At 38.8% G+C, this 25,183-nt stretch overlaps 1 protein-coding gene across 3 annotated transcripts in view; it reads right to left on the bottom strand.

The window, feature by feature from the left end:
* Positions 1-25,183, bottom strand: part of SPIDR (scaffold protein involved in DNA repair) — a 193,852-nt gene that overhangs the window by 134,391 nt on the left and 34,278 nt on the right. For all 3 annotated transcript variants that reach the window (XR_015807293.1, XM_014874307.2, XM_088174758.1), the window contains exon 6: positions 7,542-7,798. Coding sequence is in view for 2 of the 3 variants with exons in the window: in XM_014874307.2 (XP_014729793.2) it covers positions 7,542-7,798 (257 nt within the window). In the remaining variant the exon portion in view is untranslated. The remainder of the gene's footprint in view (positions 1-7,541; positions 7,799-25,183) is intronic.

Here is a 25,183-nt window from a genome sequence, read left to right as displayed (position 1 = left end):
CCAGGCAAGCTTAACAACCTTGTTTAATCCTGGTTTCAACCAGGACTTTAAGACAGAGACAATTAATACAGAAATGCAATGGAAGCTTTTGCCCAAAATTGAGCACTGAAATATTACCACACCACAACACTTGTGGGCAAACAGTTCTACAGACTCCAACAAACTCTCCACCCAGTTTCTCTTCTTACTAGGGAACCATTCTCAGATGCAGTTGTAATTCAGTCTGGCTGGGTGGCCTGCATGAGCCATGCTGGAACTGGTAGATGCCAGCTCAGCTAGGCTTAAAAATGCAGCAGGAAAATGCATTTTCAGATTGCTTGTTTAAAAGTCTTTCACGCATGAGTCGGCATGTGACCTCTGTGGTCGGACTGTAGCAATGCACTGTACAGTCAGTAGCTCAAAAACCTGTTTTGCTGAAAGAAAACTGTTCAACATAAGTGTTCTCCTACTTCATTCCCTACACAGTCACCAGTCAGAGAAATGTATTTTATTTGTTCAAACAATGCAAGAAAGCCTTAAATTACCTGCAGAAGAGAGCAGCTATTATTGGCTTACACCCTAATTTCCCCCTTTTTTCCTGAACAGGGCTATGGTTGTGTCCAGCCAATCAGTTCCTACTCTTCTGGAAGCCCACTGCTGTTACACTTATGGCAGGAACACCCTGCAGCATGAAGGAAAGAAAGCAAGTTTCTGGTTCTGTGGCTGCTGCACACAACAGCAATACATCATTCCTATTTCAGGCCTGATATGACAACCAGAAGGGTCCCACTGATGCTCACAATTTCATTAGTAATTTGCTGACCACATCTGTATTAGGATACCAGTTATCACAAAGGTCCATGAAAAGTAAAACTCTGACTTTCCTTAGCAGCCCTCTGTGCTAAATACACCGATATTCATTAATCATCATCCTTCCATTCACATTCCAAATGTGGTTAAAATTAGTTTAAACGGAAAACATAAAGCAATTTGCATCTGCTTGGTCGCAGAACATAAAATATAACTAAGAATGCATTTATGAGAGGTTCTCAGCTGGTCATCAGAAATGTTGGTTTTATTCTGTTTCATAGCTCATGAAATTAGAAAACACAGTTCAAGGACATGCGGTGCACAAAAAGAATTTGTATGGCCAGAGCAACAGTCGGTACTTTATGGTTTGTTTCTTTTAAAAAGGTAGAAACAAAGGCGTTTAAACACCACTGCAACCCAGGAGAATCAACACCCTTTTTAGCTCAAACACATAAAACACAGGAAAAGGTGATTTCTGTTTCAAAAGCTAACAGATTTGCTGACAACAGCATTTGAAAACTACTCATTTCTTCCAAAACAGTACAGGTGCCCATACTGTAAAACACTTGTGCATGTACTGTGAGATACTGTGAACTGTACAGAGTCAGAGTCACTCCTGGCTGTGCAGTAAGATGTAAGCCAACATCTGAGGGGGTACATGTATAAAACTGGCAAATATATTTTGATTACTAATGCATCAATTCTGTAATCAAAGGAACTTACAAACTATTTTATTGAAACAATAAGAACTAGTTTAGGATGTATGCTTTCCTGACCAGCACTTCAAGCTTGCCCCCAGAATGTTTCAATATGAGCAAATTGAACAGATTTGGCAAATTGTTAATGCAAAGACTGTTTGGCAAAGTCAAGCTGCTCAGATACAATCTCCACAGCCCACAACCTTTTTATTTTTAATCACAAAACTTCCAGTACAACTATTTTGTTCCTTTAATTCCATGAAGGCAGACAGATTTAAAAGCAGCAATTTATGTTCTATTGCCATACGAAATCTGAGCTTGTTGAAATACCTTATTTAAAACAACACATTGTCTTTACTGTCCATGTTCAACAATATCCACATGACAGACAACTTTGATGACCATAAGAAAGCTCAGCATCCTGGACAACAGCTCAGGTTCTGGTAGTTGCCCTTCCCACAAACCTTAACAGTAAGACTGAAGAGTTTTGTGACAGCTATCACCAAAAGGTAAAACCAAGCCTGATCTGTGACTTCCAGGCTGGTTCCTATCTCCCAACTCCAATGAGGCTAATAGAAAGCAACAAAAAAAGAGCATTAGTGAATCTGCTGTGTTTTGAAAAGTAATTTTCAATCTTTCTGAAGTGCTGGAGATCTTTGTGTTTATTTATTATGATTTTTATTAAGTAGGGCAGGGTACTTACCAAAAATAACCCCCTATTCATCCAAGTTTACTCCTTTACAGACTTCAATTTGAAGTCAACACTCTTTACTGAGTTGTCTCCTCATACATAGTATACACAGGACTTCATATACTTCAAAACAAATATATATCTCCATCTCAAGACTGGGCAATTTCCACCTTCTCTGATTTCAAAGTAAAGAGAAATCTTCTCTCCTACTTTCACATTAACTGGTGAAGTAACTGACACTCAGCTGTCCCTTTCCACTTCATGGGGCACTTGCTAAAGACACAAAAAAAGGCACTGCTGATTCACGTTCAAATTGCCAGTGACCAGGACCCCCAGGTCCCTTTCTGCAGCCCTGCCTTCCAGCATCTCATTCCCCAGTCTGTACACACAAGCAGGATTGTCCTGTCCCAGGTGCAGAATCTGGCACTTGCCCTTGTTAAGCTTCATGCAGTTGGTGATGTCCCAGTCCTCTAATTTGTCAGGTCTCTCTGCAGGGCCTCTCTGCTCTAGAGGGAGTCAAAAGTTTCTCCCAATTTACTATCTTTGGCAAACTTTGTGTCCCTTGGAGTCCTGAATCCCAGTGGTTAATGAAGATGTTGAAGGGAACTGGGCCAAGGATGGAGCCCTGCAGAACCCCACTAGTGCCCAGACCCCAGCCTGATGTCACCCCATTCACTGTAACCCTGTGTGCCTGGCCTGTGAGCCAGCTGCTCACCCATCACTCAGCATGGTTATCCAGCTGTGTGCTGGACACTTGGGCTGGAAGGTGCTGTGAGAGACAGTATCACAAGCTTTGCTTTGTCCAAAAGTCCCAAAAGATCCCATCTACTGGCTTACCTAGATCAACCAGGTGGGCTACCCTGTCACAGAAGGGTTTACAAGCAGGACTTCTGAAGCTGTGCTGGCTGTGACCAATGACAAACCTGGTGCTTTTTTCCCCATTAGCACAAAATATTTGGCCCAGTGAAACCATCCACACTTTCTAAAAGAGAAAATGCATTTTAACATTCTCCAAGTGCAAAATAATTTTACTGTGTACCCTGCCAGTGATGACAAGTGGTATATCTGTACTGTAGCCTTGATGTTCTTCATTTATATTTTTCTAATCCAACAAGAAATTCACTAGCAATGAAAAGTTAAATAGTTATAGAAATAGTTAAAATTAGCATAAAAACATGACCATCTAAAGGGCTAGCCTGTTGTTACACCCTCATGCCACTCGTGGATGCATGTAAGAAAGAACAGTCTCAATTTTAGAGTAAAAGTCTGCTTCATTTGTGCCAGCTCCCTCTTCCCTTGGCAATTTCCTTTATTTTCAGGACCTCAGTTGGCCTCGTGACAACTGGATTTCATTTTACTGCATACAGTACCAGGACATTCTGTAATTTTCTCTTCTTTTGATAACAAAAGTTAATTTTAGTTGATCAGATTTGTATGTGGTCCACATACAAGTAGATATAAGATAATTTAAAATAAAATCTTGGGAAATCCTGTTTCTCTGGAACTATAAACAGTCACTCAAGCATTAAAAAACAAAAAAAACCCTAAAGCTTATTCTTCACAACTATAAGCTCTTGCAATATGACAGATTTAGACACAGAGTTATTTTATAACTTAGGATATTTATTTCCTACAATGTACTTCAGATTTTTTTTTCCAATGGAAATAAAATCCTAATGGAAAAAGTAAACAATTCATAAAATCTTTAAGAAAGGTTTACTTGCAGACAAGAGAAGCTGAGCACATGCATTTTGAGTTTTCTTCTCTACAAATACTGAATTAATCCAGTTAATTATTTAATCTATGTAATAAATATTAAAACTTGCAATACTCTACATTTCTCCATTCTTTCACATAGAAACTTTGAAAGAATTGGAACTAATACAGTTTAGACATTTCACCCCATAGCATTAACAAGAATTTTAAATGTAACAAGAAGAGCTTTCCTGAAAACTGTTCTTTGCAATATATACTCTCTCCTCTCAGGTTTACAAATAATTTGCATAATTTTCCCATGAAGTGCTGACTCAAGCTGAGAAACTGAAGCTTCGGGATGGAATAAAAGGGCAGGAGCATGTAAACCCAACACCTCTTGACCTGATCACCATGGCAATTCATCTCAGTACCAAGTGCCACTGGTAGCACCTAATTCTCAACTCACTTAGTACCTCACAGGGTACTGAGGCAGTTCAAGGCCATGGATCTGGCAGTGCACCTGGGAAAATTATATATTCCCACTGCACCCATCAACAGTCTTGTTTAAACAGAGGAGGGCAACTACACAACTACAGAATACCAGGATTAAGGGGAGGATGTCCCCAGCAGTGGCACTGATGGCTGTGAGTGGGAGATGATCTGCTTTGCCTCCAGTGTGACAAACTGGCATCTCCCACAGCACAGCTCTTCAGAGCCACCAACAGCCCTGAAGGACAAACCCCACCATACACACCACCTGCTCTGCCCCAGGGACCATGGTAGAAAGAAGAATAATCGTTACTTAGGACACTTTTGAAAACAAAAACCAACATTACAGGGGACAATAAAACATTTGAGAATTTGGCAGTAGATGTGGAGGGGGAGAAGTTGCTTCCACCTCATCGTGCTTGTCTTCAGACACCAATTGTTTTCCAAAACCCCACTTAACCCCTAACAGAATTGCAATATTCCCCTTCAAATCTGGCTCAACAGGAGCACTACTGTATATTGTGCATGTTGATTTGGAGACATAGATGGGCTTCTCATTTTATTTACATTCAAAGGTGTTGAATTTCCAACAAATTGTGAAATTTCCAACACTAGGGTCACAAAAAATAATTTAACCACCCATAGTTAGCTTACTTCTGAATATTTCTGTAGCTTTGCTTGCATCTCAATTTTTTTAGTGTATGACAATTGCATCTGTAATAGGGTCAAACAAACAATACTCTTTAGTCCCATCCAGGCAATACCATTTCTATTTTAACACCAGGAGGTTTCCAGGAAGAGAGGACAGTAGAAAGGAATTTATCTGAATTTCTCCAGTGATTGTGATGGCTTTTTTCTTTGCTTTGTTTGATTTTGCTTGGGATTTGGGGGTTTAGGGAGGATATTTTAGGGGAGTTTCTTTGAAGTTGTACAGAAAAACATACCTACTGATGTAACACAGGCATAGCTGCAAGCAGGCAATGCAAATATAAATGCAGATTTCAGCATGACTGTAAGATATCTATAGAAAATATAAGCTAAAATTTCTTGAAAATATTATCTCTGCTTTTGAAGATTGCTGTTTGACTTGTGTAAATCTAAGAGATATGAAAATAAAAATATTTTCTATTTTCTTTAAAAGGGAAACAAAATGGGAGGAGACCTACTCTACCTAAATCAAGACTCCTCCATGAAATAAGCATATACAGTACAGTCTGGATTTGAAGTTGAACCTACTGCACAGGAATTCACATAGGAAGATGGCAGCTCTACCACCTGCTCAGCACATGCTTCCCTAGGCACAGGCCTGGAGAAAGAGAGCCCAGCTCTCTTCCACCCTCTGAGCAGTTCCAAATGGTCCATCTGAGTGGGAGCTCGTGGGCCAGATCCAGCTTCAGGATGATTCCCCTGCTCACTGCTTTTTCTGTGTGGCCTTGATCTGCAGCAGAGGTAGGAAGGAAGGAGAAATGACAAGCCCACAACTGCTTTGCAGCTTTTGGCTATTTAACTACAAAGACTGTCACTTGAGAGCTGACAAACCTTTCTCCAAACTGGCCTTCAATCCACAGCACTGAAAACCTGTGTTCTCCTATTCAGGACACATACTTATATCCACTGTTATCACACCAATGAAAATGTTCTGTCAGCAGTAAAATGAAGGATGGGAGAGACACATGGAATTAATGCCCTTAACAGGAAGAGTGAAAAGATGACAATTACCTGGATGAGCAAAATAACTAGATAAACAATACTCATAACTAAGGAATTTCCTGCCTGCTTCCCTGTACCCAAAGGAACCCAAAGTGGAACCACAGGATGGAAGGTAAAAAACCCTGTAATCTCTGTTCCTCTGGCCACTCCAGACAGATTACATTCTATATAATTGTGTAGGGTTTGGTCTTGTTGTTTTGTTTGCTTTTAAAGCAATCTATTCTCTTATACACTTGTGTCAGAGTATCTTTGCTATAAAATATTTTTGCATTTAGACTGTTGATAGTAAAGGTATCAAATGAAGCTGGAATTTAGAAAAAGACAAACCCACTAATGGTAACGAACAGCTTGGAAACTGTTTAAAGCTGAAAGAGCATCTGGGCAAAATACCACTGTACACTTGTCCTGTTTATATTACATTCACATATTCTTGCTTTTGGCCACTAAAAGGCATTTTTGGGGGTTACAGCTTTGGTCTGACCTAGTACAGCTATGTATGCATGTTTTCTAAAGTAACAAGAAATAAAGCTTGATTGCACAAGCAAAGCACTTTTACGTATAGAGATCCTCAGTAATTAGGACTTCCAAACCTGTTTCCTCAGACAGCATTTTGAAATAGCCAAGAGTATTTCAGAGAAAAATAAGGTATACCTATTAACTAAAGATTTACTTTGTAAGTAACTGATTACTGTACATAGATTCAGCTGTAAAAGTAAGAGAAACACATTGTTAAAACAAAAATAGGGATGTATAGCAGCATCATTTGCAATTGTGGTCTCCACAGCTTGAGGCATATCTTCACATATACCATTTAAGTTAACATAACTTTCATTAATTCAATATAGGAAGTGACCATTTCTGCACTGGAATTAGCTAGAACATCAGGCTTCAACTGCTCCATCTCAGGCTACCTTCTTTCAGCAGTTACATATTTTCCTAATGTATTTAACTTAGTCACAGGCATTTAAATTTCACCTTAAGAATATGTCATATGACATAATGTTCTGTCGTACACTCTTCAGAACTATTGCTCATCCACTCCTTTCCTACAGTATTTTGGATAATTTTGCCCTGACAAATCTGGAGAGGATAAAAAAAAAATCCTAAAACCTGAGGTACAACATTTTTTGCAGGCTTTCTTGAGAGGTACAAAGCAATGAAACAGTTAGAAGCTAGAACAGAAGTATGTCCACTCACACGTCTGTAAGGCAGTATCAGAAATGAAGAAACAATCAATTTGAACAGGAGTTCAAGACTGAGTGTTTTCACCAGAGATTTTAAGTATAGTTCTTTCTTGCCTTTTTTGTTTGTTTATAGATAAATGACATTCTTTAAGGTTTTTTTTGTATTTGCATCACTAAAATACTTACCCTTGAAACACACTCCAACACTTTGGCAAGTATAGTCTTACTTATAATTTAAGAAAAGAACAACCAAGAAGAATGCCTTAAGGTGGACAGTTCCTTTACCTCAGCAGCTTCCTCTTCTTGGCAGACTCAGCAGGGGCTCTGGGGGTCCTTGCCTGCTGCTTCCCGGGGCTGCGGAGAAGCGCCTGTGCTGACCTCAGCCACTCGCTGGCCGGTCGTGCTGTGACATCCCCCGTGTCCCCTCCCGACCTCGGCTGTAATCCCTTGCTGGATCCTGCAGGAGTGGTCGCCAGGGTCACCTCTGCTCCTCCCACGCTGTCGCTATCGGATGAGTACTCGGATATTTCTGTTGAAACTGCCTAAACAAGCAAAGGTAAAAAGCTATTTGAACAGAATGCCAATGAGATAGTATAGCTTTATGTAGGCAGTTTTATGTTGCCCAGTAATCCACAAATGGAATGCCAATTTATTAACATAACTTGGGCAGCTTCACCATAAATGCACATGAATCTTTTGTCAGTCAACATCAACCCCTGAATATAAGGATCATCTCTTGAGGGACAACTGAGATGAGTAGCATTTAGGTTTTTAAATAACTGGAGAATTAAGCTAATGCTTTTATCTAAGGCAAGTTTTGAGGAAAGCAGAGAGAGGCTAATGAGTGACAGGGATCATGACTGGCAGCTGAAAGAAAGAGCTGTTATATTGGGATTCAAGCAAACAGGAGGGTCAGCTTCCACAGCCTGAATGGAAGGAAGAAACACATGCCTCTATTGACAGCTTGTAGCTGGCAACAAGTATGTAACCTTTTGTTAAAGCACAATTTTGAACACTAAAGCAGGCCTTCATCCATGTCCAGCAGGCCTCCAGCTTCCCAGGAAGGTTTCAAAAGTTGAGCATAAGCTGTTGGGCTGTCTCCAGGTAGCTCAAAGGAGGATGGATCACTGGTCAGCAGTCAGGGCTGGGAGCCAGCAGGGCTGGAGTTCAGCCCCACAGAACCTTGCTGGAGCTCTTCTCCCAGAAACTCTCTGGACACACTGAATTCATCCCACTGAGGGAGGGATAAGAAGATAAGAGGATAAGAAGGCAGAAAAAACTCTGCAGAGACACAGACGGCTGAGAAGAGGGCTAGGAGGGAAAATTCACCTGCTTTGGCTGAGCTTATTTTACTCTCCTCTAGGGCTCCTGCAGAAGCAGGTTAAGGCTGCTGGGTTGGGTCCCTAAGGTGAGCTCTGCACAGCTGTTACATGCATTATGTTCTCTTGACCCAGTGTTTCTTAAAGTACTGAGTATTAAGCAAAAATACTTGGAAAGTGATATTTTACCAAGTACAGAACAAAATGATCTAAACCACTAAAATAGGCAGAGGACTAAAAAACATGAGCTGGTCTCAGTCTTCAGGAGCTAGTTGAAAAAAACCCAAAACAAACCAAACCAACACTGTCTGCAAGTTCTGGAGGGGTGAGCAGTGGCAGTCCTGTCACTGGGACCACCAGCACTAGGCCAGCTGAAGTAAACTGGCATAAAACTATAGAAGAGGCAAGTTAAGTAACTCAGACTGATCCTTGAAAGAACCAAAGCCCCAAATTCAAAACATTAACTTTGCATTATCAGTGGGAAACTGGAAAACCCCAAAGGCTGACGTTGCTCTACATCATGCTGCCTCAATCACAAAATAGGTCCTGAAAAAAATTAGCCCATTTCTCTGGTAAAATGCAGTAAGTAGTGCTCCACACAGGTTGTTTGACAACTAGCTCAGATAAAGACTTGAAAGACTAAAGAGGAAAGGGAGGGAAATCACAGCATTCACTAAATTTGCTAAAGCTGTTCTATGTTATTAATTAGTGTAATCATCTGAAAACAGTGTTTCTCAACTGTGCAGAAAAAATAAGCTCAGCTCTTGCCAGTTCTCTAATACATTTTTCACGTAAATGCCGAGACACTGTGCTCATGTTCCGAGAGCTTACCTAAGTATTCTGGAAATTGGAAAGACCTTTTTAAGTTATCCAGAGAAGTAGAATAGCTGAAAGAATGTAATTAATATCAGTCTGCTTTAAACACAACACAGTCAACATCTGTCCCTCGGCAACAATATTTCTCTGAAAACAAACTCCTTCCATATTGGAAATGAGCCAGAAATAAAAGATTTCAAAGACTCTGAAGGCAGTAAGCAAGCACTTCATTCTTAAAACACCATTCCGATGCACTCTCTTGCTTTAGGAATGCATTAATTTTTCTCAAATAACTATGATATCCACTGCACCTAAAAAATGGATGGGAACCTGAAGTTCTCTGAGCAAGTGAAATGCATATGAAAAAAGCCCTGGGGAAGTGCTTTAAATTAAGCATGCTTTAATCCCACTGACTGTTTAAGAGTTAAGAAGCTTTCCTAACTAAAGATTGTCTAATAAATTATTCCTGCTAATATTACTGTATACTTGTTTAGACTGAACTTCCCCTAGGAAACCGTACTTTGGGGCTTTTGTTTTGTTTGCTTGTTAGTGGGTTTTTGTTGTTGATGGTTTTTTAATTGGTCAGTTGGAAATTTTTCTTAAAAGAGGGAACTCTAAAAATGGAGAAGAAAAACAAGGAATAAAAACTTAGCCTCCCGATTCTGTACATTTTTTAACTGTAGTCATCATCAGAATTCTAGTCTAAAGAGAAAAATATTTTCAAAACATGCAACAAATGTGATTTTTCAAGTATCCAGTAAATGAGCTGGCAAGTCTATCAACAATATGGTGGGGAAAAGGTGGCAAAAAAATAATTTCTTTGATTCACTTTAAAACAATCACTGAAAAACAGTGAAGAAATTGGTCATTTTTATCAGTATCTTGAACATCATGAAGAAGAATTTCCAAGAGTTTTGTTGTTATTTTGTTGGAGTTTTTCTTAATATCCCCAGTAATATCATTAGTTTCAGAAGAGCACCACAGTTAAGCACAAAGAATTATCAAATTAAAATGGTTTCTCCACACGACTTATTATTTTGAAATATAGTAATGTTGGTTACAGTGGCTGAAAATACAATGCTTCCCACTACACACAGGCTCAGTTTCCCCACCTCAATTCCTTCCTCTGACCCCTGATCCCAATGTAATTAATCATCTACAATCCTGGGGATTTTCATGACTGTCTCCTATATATCCCACTAAGATATATCTATATTTCCAATTATGGCCTTTCCACAACACCCTCTTTTATATCATGCTAGCCAGTTATCCTCACCCAGGGGCTGACTGAAAAAAATTCAGGAGCTGACTTCAATCTATCACTAAAACAATAAACATAGTTAATTTTGTTTGATTTTAAAATAAGTCTATTTTCTCTGTGACTGGTGTCATCTGAAAAGCTATAAATGCTCCCCCTTTATGGCTCTTTCGTTTAAGGAAAAATGACAAATATAAATGGAGAGACTATTGCCATTTTTTTCTGTCAAGGTTTGACTACAGGAAAACAAAGAATTCATTGAGTACTCTATTGGAGCATCTAGAACCCAATATATTAAGGTTAAGCATTTTTAATCAAAATGCATCAAAAAGGAAGGCACTCTCAAGATTAATTTATTAATGATGTATTTTTGACAGCACTCACAGGCACTAGTTAATATAGAGGATGGTACACATGTAAAAATAGAATCCAAAATGATAAGCAGCAAATACCCTCCCAACTAAGCAGCTAAGATTGCTAAAGAATGTATGTTTATCCATGTCAATTTGCATTCACTAAGAATGAAAAAATATCAAAAAAACCAACCACAGAAATTGTAAAACACTAGCCCAAATTATTCAAAGACATAACTCTTGACTTGAGTGGAATGAAGATGGCATTCCATAAGCACACAGATTTTGCACACATGCAGCACAGAAGATACCATGCTGTTACTTCTGTGACCAAGCACTCCCTCCTTCATCCTCAAGAGACTTTCTTCAGCTACCTCTTGCTTCACCTTGAGCATCTCATGAGTTCTCTGGCAGTACCTCAGCAATCTGCACAGTGTTTGCTTCTAAGAGGTCTGAAAAAACTACTTTTTCACTTCAATAGTGATGGAAACAAGCAACATCTGTATTTAATGAGTTTAATAAACACTTGATATTTCTTATCAATAAAATAGCAGTCAGTTAACACTTCTTGTGTTACATTTCCATTTGAAATTTCCAGCTTCAACAAAGAAAGCAGAAAAGCTTTTTGTACAAAAAGAAAGCTAATAGATCAACCCTATTAAAATAAATAATAAACCTGTATTTTTTTAAAAAGGCTCTCAGACAGTGATTGCTAATAAGAGGCGAGGTGATGAGCAGTTGTGCTGGTTTCTCATCCCCTTATCTTTCCTCCCAAGATACATCACTCAGTGATTTCCACAGAAAAACATCAGTATCCACACTTTACCTTCGTATTCATTTAATACTTTCATTTGTTCAGTTGTAATACATTCAGATAATATTGTAAATCTTTCCCAGTAGATACGATGATACTTTGCAGATAAGATGCTAAATATAAGTTCATAGATACTATGAACAAGTTCATCACCTGAAAATAAGATACTTCAGCATGCTTCAGTATGTCTTGGAGACAAAAAATAGGTATCAAATTCTATATAGGCATTGATATAACTTTTTGCAGATGGAGGTCACTTAGTTTGTCATTTCCTTCCCTAAACAATATAAGTTTCTTCCCTCCTATTATGCTACTGCAGCCTAGCTCAAACGACAGAACTAACAGGGTTTCTCAGAGCACCCTTAGGGAGCCAGGCTTTCTCAAAGTCACAGAGCCAAGTTATGTCAGAAACAGTATTTCAGAGTGTCAGACTCTGATCACTGCACATACAGAGTAAAATTAATCTTGTGGCATCTCCTTTCCTACTTGTTCATTCACGTATCTTTGCCTCTGGTTCTGAAGCATTTTCTATTACTCCCCGCCTCGTCTTTCATGGACTATCTTTTTCCCTTTTGTGACTCCCTCATGTTTTTCAGAACTGATCCCCTGCCTGCCCTCTCATGACAGCTCTCAGGATGGCTGGAAGCTGACCAGTATTAACAAACACACGCAGTGAACTCCGGTGACAATCCCACTGCCTCTTCTTTTATCCAGTATTCCCTGCATTTGTGCTGCAGGTACTTTGCTGTTTGTGTATGCAAAGGGATTCAAATGCAGCCAACTTCTACCCCAGGCAGCTGGTTATAGGTTGCCAGGAGATTTTGTATCTTGCATGGAACACTCTAAAAAAAACAAGAGTGAGCAGAAAAGCCACTGGATTTAGCACAATGAATATTCACAAGCATAAATCACCAATGCAGTATGTCAAAGGCCCAGGCTATGCTAATGAATGCTCGAAGCTAACTCCACCAGAAGCTGGCTTGCAGGATTACAGGGAGTAGGGGAAAGGTAAAAGAAAAGAAGTTTTCCCCTAGTTAATCAACACAAAATTAATTCAAGCATTGTGCACACAGATAGTACAGGATATTATTCAGCCCTATAAAGATAATTAAAGATACAAAGGATTTAAAGCTTGCAGCTCTCTTCAAAGCTCTGTGTTTTCTGAAGGTTTAACTGAAGCACTGAAGTCTATGCCAAATGTACTTTCCTAGTAGCTAGAGAAATAATTTGGTTCTTGGTAAGCTAGCTACTTTTACTCTAGAGAGATAAAATTCAAATATTCCTTCATAAAAGAAACTTTATATTGAAGTGCAAAGTTAGGCATGTGTTGCTCTGTAGGTGACACCAAGCCTTTTTCTCATGCAAGAACCACAGGAACAGCACGCAAAAATACAAGATTAGGTAGCAGTGCGTGGGCAGAGAGAATCGTATGAAAAAAAGAACCACAATGAAAGACATAAATCACTAATAAGGTATTTTTGGACATGCAAGCCCAAACTGACACAGTAGATTAACTGAAATTTTCTATCTGGAACAACCACCTATTGCTATTATAGAGACAGCACATATTTAAAATGGATCTCAGATAATGCCTGGTTGTTTAGCCAAGTACAGCATTCCTCCCCAGCACACGCACTCAGACCATCTGATCTGTCCTAAATATTTATCAGTGGTGTTGGTTCAGTGCACTAGGAAATGACATGTCCTGCTCCACACACACAAGCCCTTTGTGGTTGCCATTACAGGAAACAGAGCCGTGTGCTCCTCAAGCACCAGGACGGCCACCTCGAGCACTTCTCTGGGATTCTTCAGGAGCAAGTCCCACCGAGCTTCTTTATCCCTGCTCGGCCACCACTAAACTTCAGTGACAATTCTCCCTTCACACAGACATGGGAATGAATTTCTGCTGTCTCCCAGCTGCCACCACCCCAGGGCTGGAATGCAGTAGTTATTAGCACACAAAATCATTTATGCCAAGTAGCAAAGAAGAATGTGGTATCTACTTGAATATGGAGGAGAAGTGTAGGCAGCAACACTATAATTATTCAAAGCAGAATTTGGTCACAGACTGCACCCTCATCTCCTCTTTAATGGTGTTTTGAGACCTTTAAACAAGTGGTTAGGACTTCTCTTCTATGACTAATCAAAAAGGATTCATTGCATCCAGCACCCAGAGCTTCCTATCGTAAAGGAAATTGATTCATGATTATCTCTGGAGGAAGCAGGCCAGCTACCAAACCCTACACACCACTGCTTAAATTGCTGAGCTTCCCTTTGAAGAGCTCTTGGGGAAGTCTTACCCAGGTCTGACACCATTTATTCTGCAAGTCCTGTCAAAATACAGCTGCATTAGCTACTGTCTTAAAAGGTAACCCCAAAAGTAGGATTCAATCCAAAGGAAAATACCAGTAGCTGTAATCAAAAGAAAAGCAAGTGGGACAGTTTCAGAGATGTTTTCATGCACTGAAGGAGTTGAAAGGGCTTTCCTGGAACTCTGCAGAAATTAATGGAATGGTATGGCTGCTGTCAGATCCAAGAGCCAATTATCTGATGTTGGGCTTCCTGCACTGTTTTTGAAACCAAGAAAAGTTGTGGAGGGACAGGAAAACTCCCTCTTACACTTCACAGAGCAAGGAAGTTGAAACACAGTACACAAGCCCACAAAATGGTGGTTTATATCACACATGAAATAATAATTAACAAAATAAATAACTTGTATCATCATTTATCAGTTCCCATATCTTGTTTAGATCATACTGCCTTGAAGTGGAAAATGAGGTGATGATTATGATTGCATGCAGTATGTTTGGCTGTGCATTCTTTTTTGTCAGGGGAGAGGTGTGTGTTTTTGTTTGGTTTGAGCTCTCTCACACACAATCCTTTACACATACACCACTGGCAGGCAGTATCCTGCATGTAGCACTAATCACTGTAAAAAACAAGAACCAAAAAAATAACATTATAATAAGATTTTGCAGAGACACACAGAAATCAACATGAAAATCTGATCTTCAAAAGAAGAACTTTGGGAGGAGAGTTAATTAAAATTACAACAAACCAGATTTTTTATAGACCTATTGCAAAGATGGTATTTACTGACTTTTTTTTTTAAGCCCAGGTAAAGAATGAACAAGTGGTAAGGAAGATGAAATTGAAGCCGTAACTTCTAATCCTGAGCAGAAACCTCAGCTTTCACAAGGCAAACAGGTTAAGCAGGCTATACCTCTGGAAATACATCCACAAGCTGTTCCAGCCTGCCTCTCCCAGAACAGGTTGTTCTGAGGCATGGATCAGCCGACCGAAACAGGTGAGGCTCCCGTCTCAGCCCAAGTGCCTTTTTACACAAAATCGGTTTGGAAAGCAAAAAGCACTATTTATTTCCAATGGTACTCTGTAGGATTAAATAGTGATCCCAAAGGTAAGACTGAACAAAACTGTTGTCTGCTGTGCACAAGGACAGGAAAGTATTGTAGGGGACAGTGAGCTGCTAAAGCGCAAAATGAGCACAAAACAAGATTACTCAGCATCAGTTAGGGGACACTAACTATGTACTTGTACTCTACGGAGTATAGACCCTGCTGCAATCTTGGCATCTGTAGCATTTGCACTGCAACTGCATTTCTTAAAAGCATTGTTTTAGCAGTTTAGTTGACTTTAGCATTAAGAATTCAATCTATCACTTCCTAGTATTATCTCACTACCACTGATCTCAACATGTCTGTAATCAGAGTCATAGCCAAATTCTAACAGACCAAATAATGCTGAAAAATGTTAACATGGACAGCCAACAAGTGCTCTTCCTGCTTTGTCTAATGTTTTTTTTCCGTCATACAAGGACATCTTCATTTTCTCTCAGGGAAAATGACTGGCTGTTAAAGACAATTTGGACAATTTATGCATACTGTTAGCCAACGTTACATTCAAGTGAATTACCGTAACCCTTGCTCTCCATTCCCTTCTTATAAAAAAAGAGGGGAAGGGGGAGACGCCACTTCACGTGTTGCATCTTGCAAACTATTCAGGGACAGAACCAGGTCTCCTCTCATGCAACTGCATATTATCCCACGCAGTTGAGCTCTCATCTTGATAAGGATCCTCCAGATGACAGACACCCAGGCTTTCAAATATAAATACCTGACTCTGATAGGGCATGCAGATAATTACATCATTTTGCACAGGAGCCTCAACATTATACACTGAAGTTTGGGCACACAGGAAAATTGCAGTCAGCTTATAATACCACTTAAACAGGGTTTCGTTCTTGACACAGAAATAGTTACTTTCATGTTTCCAAGGAACAGATGTTATCACATGGTTTGATAACCTACTTTCACATTCTTTGTTTATACTTATTCACTCAGTTTCATTTATTAAAGTTAGTGGATCCATGCCATGAAACCTCAGTTTTATTGTCTCTGGTTTAGGTGATGCTATGGTAATCATCCCGGTTAAAGCTTGGATGTAACAAGAGGACTCAACTGAAAGGCATGATTAAAAGCCAAATTATTATTTATGAACTAAATCCTAAAGCACCTAGACTAAATACCTGCAAGATTCAGTAGGTAGTGTTAAAGGAGGAAATACATTTCCATCTTCAAGCAACTGTTTAGTTCAAATCCAAACCTTCAGAGAGAACAAATACTTGCAATAGGAAGTAATATCTTTTACTAGACAAACATATAACAGTGGGAAAGCAGACAAGCATTTAGCACTAAGCCCTTCAATAGGTCTCAAAAGTTTGGTGTTTTTTTCCTCCAAACTGATCACTTGGTCTAAACAACTTAAATTTTTCGTTATAAAATTGCTTCTCTCATCTTTAGCCATTACAGTTACGAACTGTATAACCATCTTGCAAGCTTTTCAAAAAGTTGTTTCTAAAAAAGAAAATGCTTCTCACAGTAATGTCACTGTATAGATAGATCAGGGAACAGTCAAAGACTTTCAAATCTTTCATATTATGTGTTCTCTTTCTAAAAGTAGATGATAACTGCAAGCATGTTTGAGATTAAAGGAAGCAATTCCAGAATAATTAACTAAATGAGGGATTGCACACAGATATTCAGTAAAGTACAAATTATTCACAACGATTTCTCCTCTTTGGTTGATCTGCTGTTTCCTGTGAAAACCCCTAGAAAAGCACTTATCATAAAAGGAAAGAAAAAAGAAAATGAGAGAGAATGGAAACACAAGTGGCAGAGTGTTGTATAACACAAAAGCAATACAGGCATCATTTCTGCAATAATGCTCAGCACTTAGTGGAAAAAATTTTGTTAACAATATCCACAGGGACACACAGAAACATCTTGAAACTGAGATTCTGCACTTCCAGCTGCAGCAGTGCCAGCATTCATGGCTGCAGCACTGGCAGCTTAAGGAGACACCAGGCTGCCAGGCAGTGCAGCACATTACATTCATTTTCTTCTACTCCCACTCACTCCACATTCTTCTCACTTGACTGTGCTTCCCTTTGCCCCATTTATTGCTTCACAGCTCCTGAGGAACTGCCCCCAAAGCCTAAAATAGTCCCTTCATTTCTTCCCTCCTCTTCATTTCCAGCTTCCTCCAACCCTTTCCCTCCTCTCCAGAAGCCCTTCCACAGCCTACCTTTTCTAGATCATTTTGCGGTTTTGCACAGTTAAAACTATTTTGAACAGCAAACATTTCAGGGCAGGAAATGTCTTACCACGTCTGAAATACTGTGTCAGTGATGACAGCATGTGCATGCACACAGAAGCATCACCTTAATCTAAACTGATTTCTACCATTGATGAGAGCACCTATATGCAGGCTAAAGAAACAGAAGACTCATTTAATTGCTTTTCCAAGTAAGCCAGAGAACACCAAACAATGAAACTACTTTGAAAAATACATTAAATGTAGTCAGCTAAAGTTAGCTCTGTTTGGATAAAGAACAAAGAAAATGAAGCCCAACACGAAGTTTACAGATTGTCTTTCAGATCATGTGCCTAAACTTTGGGGGAACAGAAGGAAAATAAAGTAACCATCAATTGGGTAAGGCACTGCAAATGAAAATTGTAATGTTGCTGCAAATACACACTTTATAGAGAGAGTCAAAAGTGCTAACTGCTGCAATACTGTCTTAAGTTTGACACATTCAGCTGTGCTGATTGTTCACAGTACATAAAAAGATTTCAAAATACAGACTTTAAAACTCCTTTGAGATGTAGATTAGAATAAAAATGTGTGTGCTGTAATATAGGTGTGTTACATTACATTCACTGACATACCTGCCAGAATATGGGTATAACATACATTGCAGGACCCATGGAGACAATCACAGATATTTAAAACTTTTGTAGAAAATAAGCACACACACAGACTTACCAGGAAGATACACACGAAATGTCCCAGTAATCAAATACAATCCTTACACAACTAAACTCAATGGACTGTAATTCTCTAAGAATGGGCTAACAGCTGACATGGAGAACTTGTAAAAAAAAGGAGCCCTAAAATGCAAACATTCATAATTTGTATTAAGCATTTCCTTATGAGGATTATAAAGCTTGCATAAAGTAGTATTGTTAAGAAGAATTAAGGTAATTCTTCTCAATTACAGGCAAAGAGAAAAAGAGCCTCAGTGCACGTCTGCATACTTTAACATACTTGAAAAAGCAACAGTTGCCTCGTTTCCACAGCAGTCACCAATAGCTTTTGGCTTCATGCCTCCACTATCTCAAATCAGACTGACAGATTATGATGGTTCAATTTTACCTCCATTCTTAAAGCAGCGCCTCAGAAGGGGAGGGGAACAATAATGGAAAATTGTCATTTTCTTTTCTATTCTGTTAGCACATGTCAATGTCTATTTACAGGTGGAAAACGCAAAATCTGAGTCTGGGATGTGTGTGCCCCCTTTTTTTATAATATAAAGGAAGCTGAAAGCTGACAAGATAATGCTAAAATGATAGAAGCTAATTCAAAATCTCAGAAGAGCATTTAGAAATTTTGTCCTTCACGATACTCTTAAACATATTCTCCTAATTTTCCTCTTCCCAAAGTAAAAATGCTTATGGGATATTTGTCCTTCAGACTGAACTCTGCAGCTAGCAGGATTTTTAAAAAGTGTTGCAAATCTTTTTCTCCTGAACTTGGAAGCATGACCTATTAGCATTCTGATCAAAAACTTGCAATGTTTGAAGCATGAAGCAACTAGAGATATCATACAAGCTGCAATTTCATGAAATGTTTGGGGCCACAAAGCCAAGCCCAAAGTTTATACTAAAAGTAAAAAAAAGAAAAAATCTTTTAATTAAAACAGCGGTTAACTCTCAAACACCAGCAAGCTCTGGGAGCTGTGCTGAGCACTGAAAATTTGGGACAGGGGAAGCGAAAAAAGCCAAGTTGAGAAAGGAGAGGGACAGTCACAGGAGCTATGAAGAAGTGCTCAGGCAGTTCTGGGCACCCGGCTGCACCATTTTTAGGAATTGTGTGACAGGTAGTTTTATTTCCTAAATGCAGAAGTGCAAATTTTGGCACCCACTGTATCAATTTTGTGCTTGTCTTACTGGCAACTATTTTCATGAGAAGTTCTTTTCCTAGTCTAGAGAACAACACAGCAGGCACTCATATTACTTCAGTAGCAACAAATGGTCATCAGGGTCTATGGTAACTGACACACTGCATCATTTTGTATTTCCCACTCCCAATCACCAAAGATATACTCGTGCATAGAGTAAACTAAATTGCTGCCTGGATGATCTGCATTCCCCAGCTCACAACAACAGTAATTTCATTTTGGTCAGAAAAAATGGGTGAGACATTGCAGCAGACGTGGCTTGAATAAAAACAATAATAATGATAATAACAATAACAGAAGAATCTGTCTTTTAAAATCTCAAAAACTTCACATCTAAGGGTCATTTTTCAGGGTACAAAATATGGCAGAACTGCAGTGGAGCAAGACCTTGCTTGCTACTTGCCAAAAGCCTGATCAGTTGATCTATATTGATGTTCTAATGATTTAGACTACAACTCATGCAGTATTTTCCTTTCAGTACTAGGACAGTAAGTACACAAATCGATCAATGCATTATAACTCTTCTCAAATATGGAGAGTCAAAGTTAAAACAAGTTTTTAGATATCAGAGAAAGGTAGGTATCACAGTGTATTCTACAGTTATCAATTCATTAAAAGCAAACCACACACTAATTATATTTCTAAAATAAAGCAAAAAATTTAGTTAAGAAAATTGAGAATAAGAACAAACAGCTGTGTCATATAATGGTGCAAGATTATTTAGTCTAGGCATAAAGGGGAATCTATTTTCAGGATTCAGACAAGTATTTGAAAGTTCTTGGAGCAAAGATTTCTTCTCAGTTTTATACTCAAGTCAAAATAATGTGAAAATACAATTACAAATGCATCAATTAAACCCTTGATATTCAAAGTGCTGACTTACAGTTTTCCACAGCTACTACAATTCGGACCACTGATGTAACTTTCACACATACCAAGTCTTCAGGATAAAAATCCTTTTGACATGTTTATTGGCATCTGCTACAGCCAAATTACACTTGGAAACCTAAGACATCTTAAATGTATTTTCCCTCCAAACTGCCAAAAGCCAACTGATTCTGTTATGGACTAATTACTTAGAAGAGTGGAAGAACTGAGTTTCCAGATCAAAAGTAGACCATCTGTGTCATTTTCCAAGAGTAGCATCAGACAAGAGATTTTATTTTTTTCTTTTCATTTTACTATTAACAAAAGTCCTTCAAAATTGCATTACTACAGCCAAGTAGAAGTAGTATTGTCCCTGGAATGCACTTACTGAAGGAACAGAAAGCCTACCCTATGTAAAATAGCAAAAGTGTACAATTACATTCAGACTACCTAATGAGACAATAATTTCTTAAGGAGAAAGCATTTAAGAAATTGAAAACTCAGTTTAAGAAGTCACCCACACTCTCCAACAGCAGAGTGAAAAAAATTGCATATATGCACACACTTCACTACATCCTACACACAAGCATTTACATTTGTTTGTTTATATTTAAATAAGCCTGTCATTTTCCATTTAGGAAATGTCACATACTTTTGGCCTCAGTTTTAGGATTCTCTTTGTGTACTTCTATGCACCTAATGTTAATTGTTGGCTTATTCTGCCTAATAAGTAGTCTGGCTATAAAGGGGTTCCTTAATTCACTCTACTTTTTGCAGAATAGAAGTATCAGTTATCTTCATTAACTTCTTCTATGTCAGGCTGCAATAATACAAGATAAATTTACTAAACAGAAAAGGAAACATGACCATATGTTGAAAGCAGATGCATGCATCTACATATCCACTTCTCCTTGCCCTAAAACTGAACTCCACATCACTTCACAATCCACTACACACAGATGCATCCTCTAGAAATTGATTCCAAATATCTAAAAAATATTTGCAGGACTTTCATGACAGCTATCTTTACATCTGAAGTATTACAGAAGCATATTGCACAAACATAGGAAGCAAAAGCAGCAATGCTTTCTTATACTCAAAATCTCTAAACTTAAGGTCAGTATCACAATTGGTTCTGTGGTTACAAGTAATATTATACTGAAAAAACTGGAATTTGGACAGCATTAAAGCAATACTTTATTCATGTCCTGAACAGCAAGTACAGAAAAGCTCCTCTACTTCATTTGACAACCACTTAAAAATCACAGTGTAGGGAGAGGATCCAGAAAGCATATAAATCAGGTTTGCTGTGATAGCAACGCCACTGGATATATGCTCATGGGTTTTCTAGCTCTTATACTACTACCACATATCATGGTCAAGACTATGAAGGTGCACAAGCTGACCTCTTTATGGATACAATCATGGCACAAAGAAACATAGAGCACATCTAAAGTAGTCTGACAGGAACATATAAAACCATATTGGTGGAAGCAGAGGAAATAATTTTCTGTAGATGGCAACCACCATCATAAGACTGCTTGTAACTGATGAAATAAAATTAAACCAGATTTCCAGGGAGGGAATTCAACCCAGAATTACAAAAAAAAAAAAAAAAAAAAGCTTCTGGGAGAAATTTGGGGAATTCCCTGTTTCAGATACAGAAGAGGAAACAATAGCTGTAATAGAAAGCCAAGGATCTACTTTAAAAAGCAGATGATGTTTATGATGTACTGCCTGAACTGGTGAACCTTCATAATAAAATGTCATCATCTAGTGGTGTGGTGTAAGCACAGGACTGAGTCAGAAAGCCTGATGTTTAAGACTCAATCGTGTGGTTTGGGGACATTTTCTTTAAGGCAAATTTTTCACAAGTGATTCTCAACTGTATCTGGCAACTTTGTTCTGAAATATATTTTGCACAGGTGCTAGACACCAACTCCCATATAAAAACACCGAGCACTGTTAGCATCCAGCAGTGAGGGAAGCAGAACTGCAAAGCATTTATATCTAAAATCAGTGTAAGCGCACGTTCAAATTTAAAGGACCTTTGAAAGTCCTCACCTAATTGGTTAACTCTTCAAAACAGCAGACTGGCAATCACTTGGATAACTTCAGGGAGATGACAATTAAAGAAAACATTAAAAATGTTCTATGCATGCAAATATGTAAGATTATCTTCAGCTATAAAAGCTAAGACTCAGGCTTCGAGAGGAGTTTTGATGGCATTTAGACATCAAAGTCCAAGAGTTTTGGACATAACCAGATGCAGGGCAACTCTGCAGACTCGTGGTTTATGTCACATATAAGCCTATGAGTACAAAGTTGGTACTTCTGTACCTAAGCCTGTTTAGGGGCTTGATTCAGTAGGTGTGAGTTAATGCTCTGCAGGGATTTCCACTCACAGCATGCTGTACATGCATTGCTTGCATTGGAAAGCACATCCACAACAGTAAACACACTTCTGTAACACTCCAGGCATTTCAGCCTAAGCAACGGAGAAGCCCAAACTCTAACAAGACAACCTCTATATTAAGAGAATTTAAATCCCTTCCCCCTCAGTAAAGCACTCAACCCACCAAACAAAGCAATGAGGAGATAATTTCTACCTCTCCCTTGAAGACAGTGTCTCTGCAGAAAAAAAACCCCACAAGATTCAAAGGGTCTTGAAGAGCTTCAGTCCCTGCTCCACATCAAAAAGGCATTAGATAAAGTGCAGGAACACCAGGGAGCTTAAGTGTTCCTTAGTCAGAAAGACAGTAGCTGGGAATCCTGGTATTTAGCACTTAAGCTCATCTGTTTATTGTACATAGAACACAGGCATCTAAATCTAAGTTTAATGGCTATTTTGCAGGCCAGGACTTAGATTCCTGTAGCTCTGTCATGATGATGGGCTGCACTGCAAAAATCAGTCCATTTCTGCATCTGCCTCCAAATATGCTGCAGCATTTTTTGGAAATCCACACAACTTCCAAGTCACCCAAAGCCAATGCTGATTACAGCAAAAACGTGACAATTCAGTTCTCTTGAGCTGCCCAAGCAGGTTTCAATTACCACAGTTTGGAATTTTACAATGACACTGCATGATCAAGCACAATTTAATTGTATTTTCATTTGTTAGCTAGATGAGCTCCTATCCATTTCTGCACTTCCTCAATTCAGACAGTGTAGAAATTCAAGCTGTGAAGACAACACTGGATTTTGCAATGGCTTCAAGACTTCAAAAAAATACTTCAAATACATCAAAGTGGTCAGATAAGTTAGAACTCAATAGGAAGTTGTTTCTCGAAAGGAAATTGCAAATTTCAGTCAAAGAGGAAGATGGAGAGTTAGAATTAACTAACTGTTCCAAAAACTTCAGAAAGCAGGAAGGGCTTGTGAAGGTTGCATAAAAAAATTGCACGCAACCACATAAACAAGCTCAGCTTAGGGCTATATAAGTGTCTTAAGAATATGTCTCCAAGCAAAAAAAAAAAGAAAAAAACCCAAGAGAACAAAAAACACTCAGAACTTTCTAGCATTCAAATATCTAGTTTTCACTGAAGATCAGGGATTATTTCATATTCAGCCAGCAATAAAGCAACTGGTATTCTTATTTGGCCAGCTAATCCTTTCAGCTTAACTTATGCTTATACCCAGTGTCCACATTGTGAGCATCTGACCACAAGCACAGACAGGGCAATGAGCTAGATGGGTTCTTAATCTGTCTTATGTAGTCATTCTTACATCTTTCCTCTGCAGCTTGCAGTGCTCCTTTGCAGCCAGGGAGAGCAGCATCCTTGTAGGGTCATCCAGTAAAAGAGATAAATATTGGCACCGAGCACTGTTCTCTACCTGCCCAGCAAAAGACACTTTGTCCTTTTTGCCCCAAAACACCAACTTCAAGCTGTAACTCTACATACATACTGTACCGGCAAAGCCTTTCCATTTACCTTGTTACTGTACCTGAATGTAACTGGGAATGTGCCCAGTTCACAGACAGTTTTGCTGTAATACCGTGATAGTATGGGCTTGGCACAATTACATCACACACATCATCTTGGCAGCCAGGCAGCAGCAGCTCCACCAACTGAGCTCAAGGCCAAGCCATCAACACTTGTGCTGAACGAGCTGTCTGCACATTTTTACAAAGGCTCTCCCAATTCTTATGTTTGCTTTAATTTGTTGCCCTTATCTTAGTGGTGTACCAACATCTCTAAGCAATATTCGTGTATACCCAGTAAGCTGTGAAAACATGCAGTAACAGGCAACAAACTCTAGCCTTGTCATGATCCATTTTGCAAACATGATGCTCAGAATTTTTCACTCATGGTGAAGTAAAATAGATTGTGCATAATTAAGATCAAGAACTCTGCCAGGTTCCTGTGTGTCTTGAAGCCATCGGTCTGCTCACTTCTGAACTCTGAGGCTCTCCATGTGAGATCACAGCACAACCCTAAGCTCTTTTTAACCTTCTTAAATAGCATTAATCAGCCATTTTTAAACCTTCTCCCAACAATATCTAACATTTTAGCCTGAAACTAGCTTATGTTAGTTTCAGAAATGACAACAAAAATAAACCATGTGTGCCACCTTGTACAATCCATGCATCTGGCTGCATTTGAAACAACTGTCTTTCTAGTGGTATCTGCCCCTCCCTTTCCTCCTCTATTCTTCCTTTTTACAGAAAAAACAAACAAAATCACATCAGACAAAACATTAAACACAACTGAAGTAAATATTGGAAACAACTGTCTTGCAATTAGAGCAAAAGACTTATTTTAAAAATGGCTGCTAGTATAATTAAGGTCAGCAAGAAATAGCCCTTATTAGGCTTTATTAAAGTAACAGAATTAACACCAGAGGTGAAAATGTGTGAACTAAAATACTGATATGTTAGTGGTGGCAGTACATTTTCTTATATTAAGGATGAATCCCAATGTGTCAGAAATTAGAGACCCGCATTCAGCTTGCACGAAGT

This window comes from Sturnus vulgaris, chromosome 1 (assembly GCF_052056855.1).
Source record: "Sturnus vulgaris isolate bStuVul1 chromosome 1, bStuVul1.hap1, whole genome shotgun sequence".
NCBI lineage: Eukaryota > Metazoa > Chordata > Aves > Passeriformes > Sturnidae > Sturnus > Sturnus vulgaris.
Note: the sequence above shows the minus strand (reverse complement) of the source record. Positions and strands in the feature narration are given on the sequence as shown.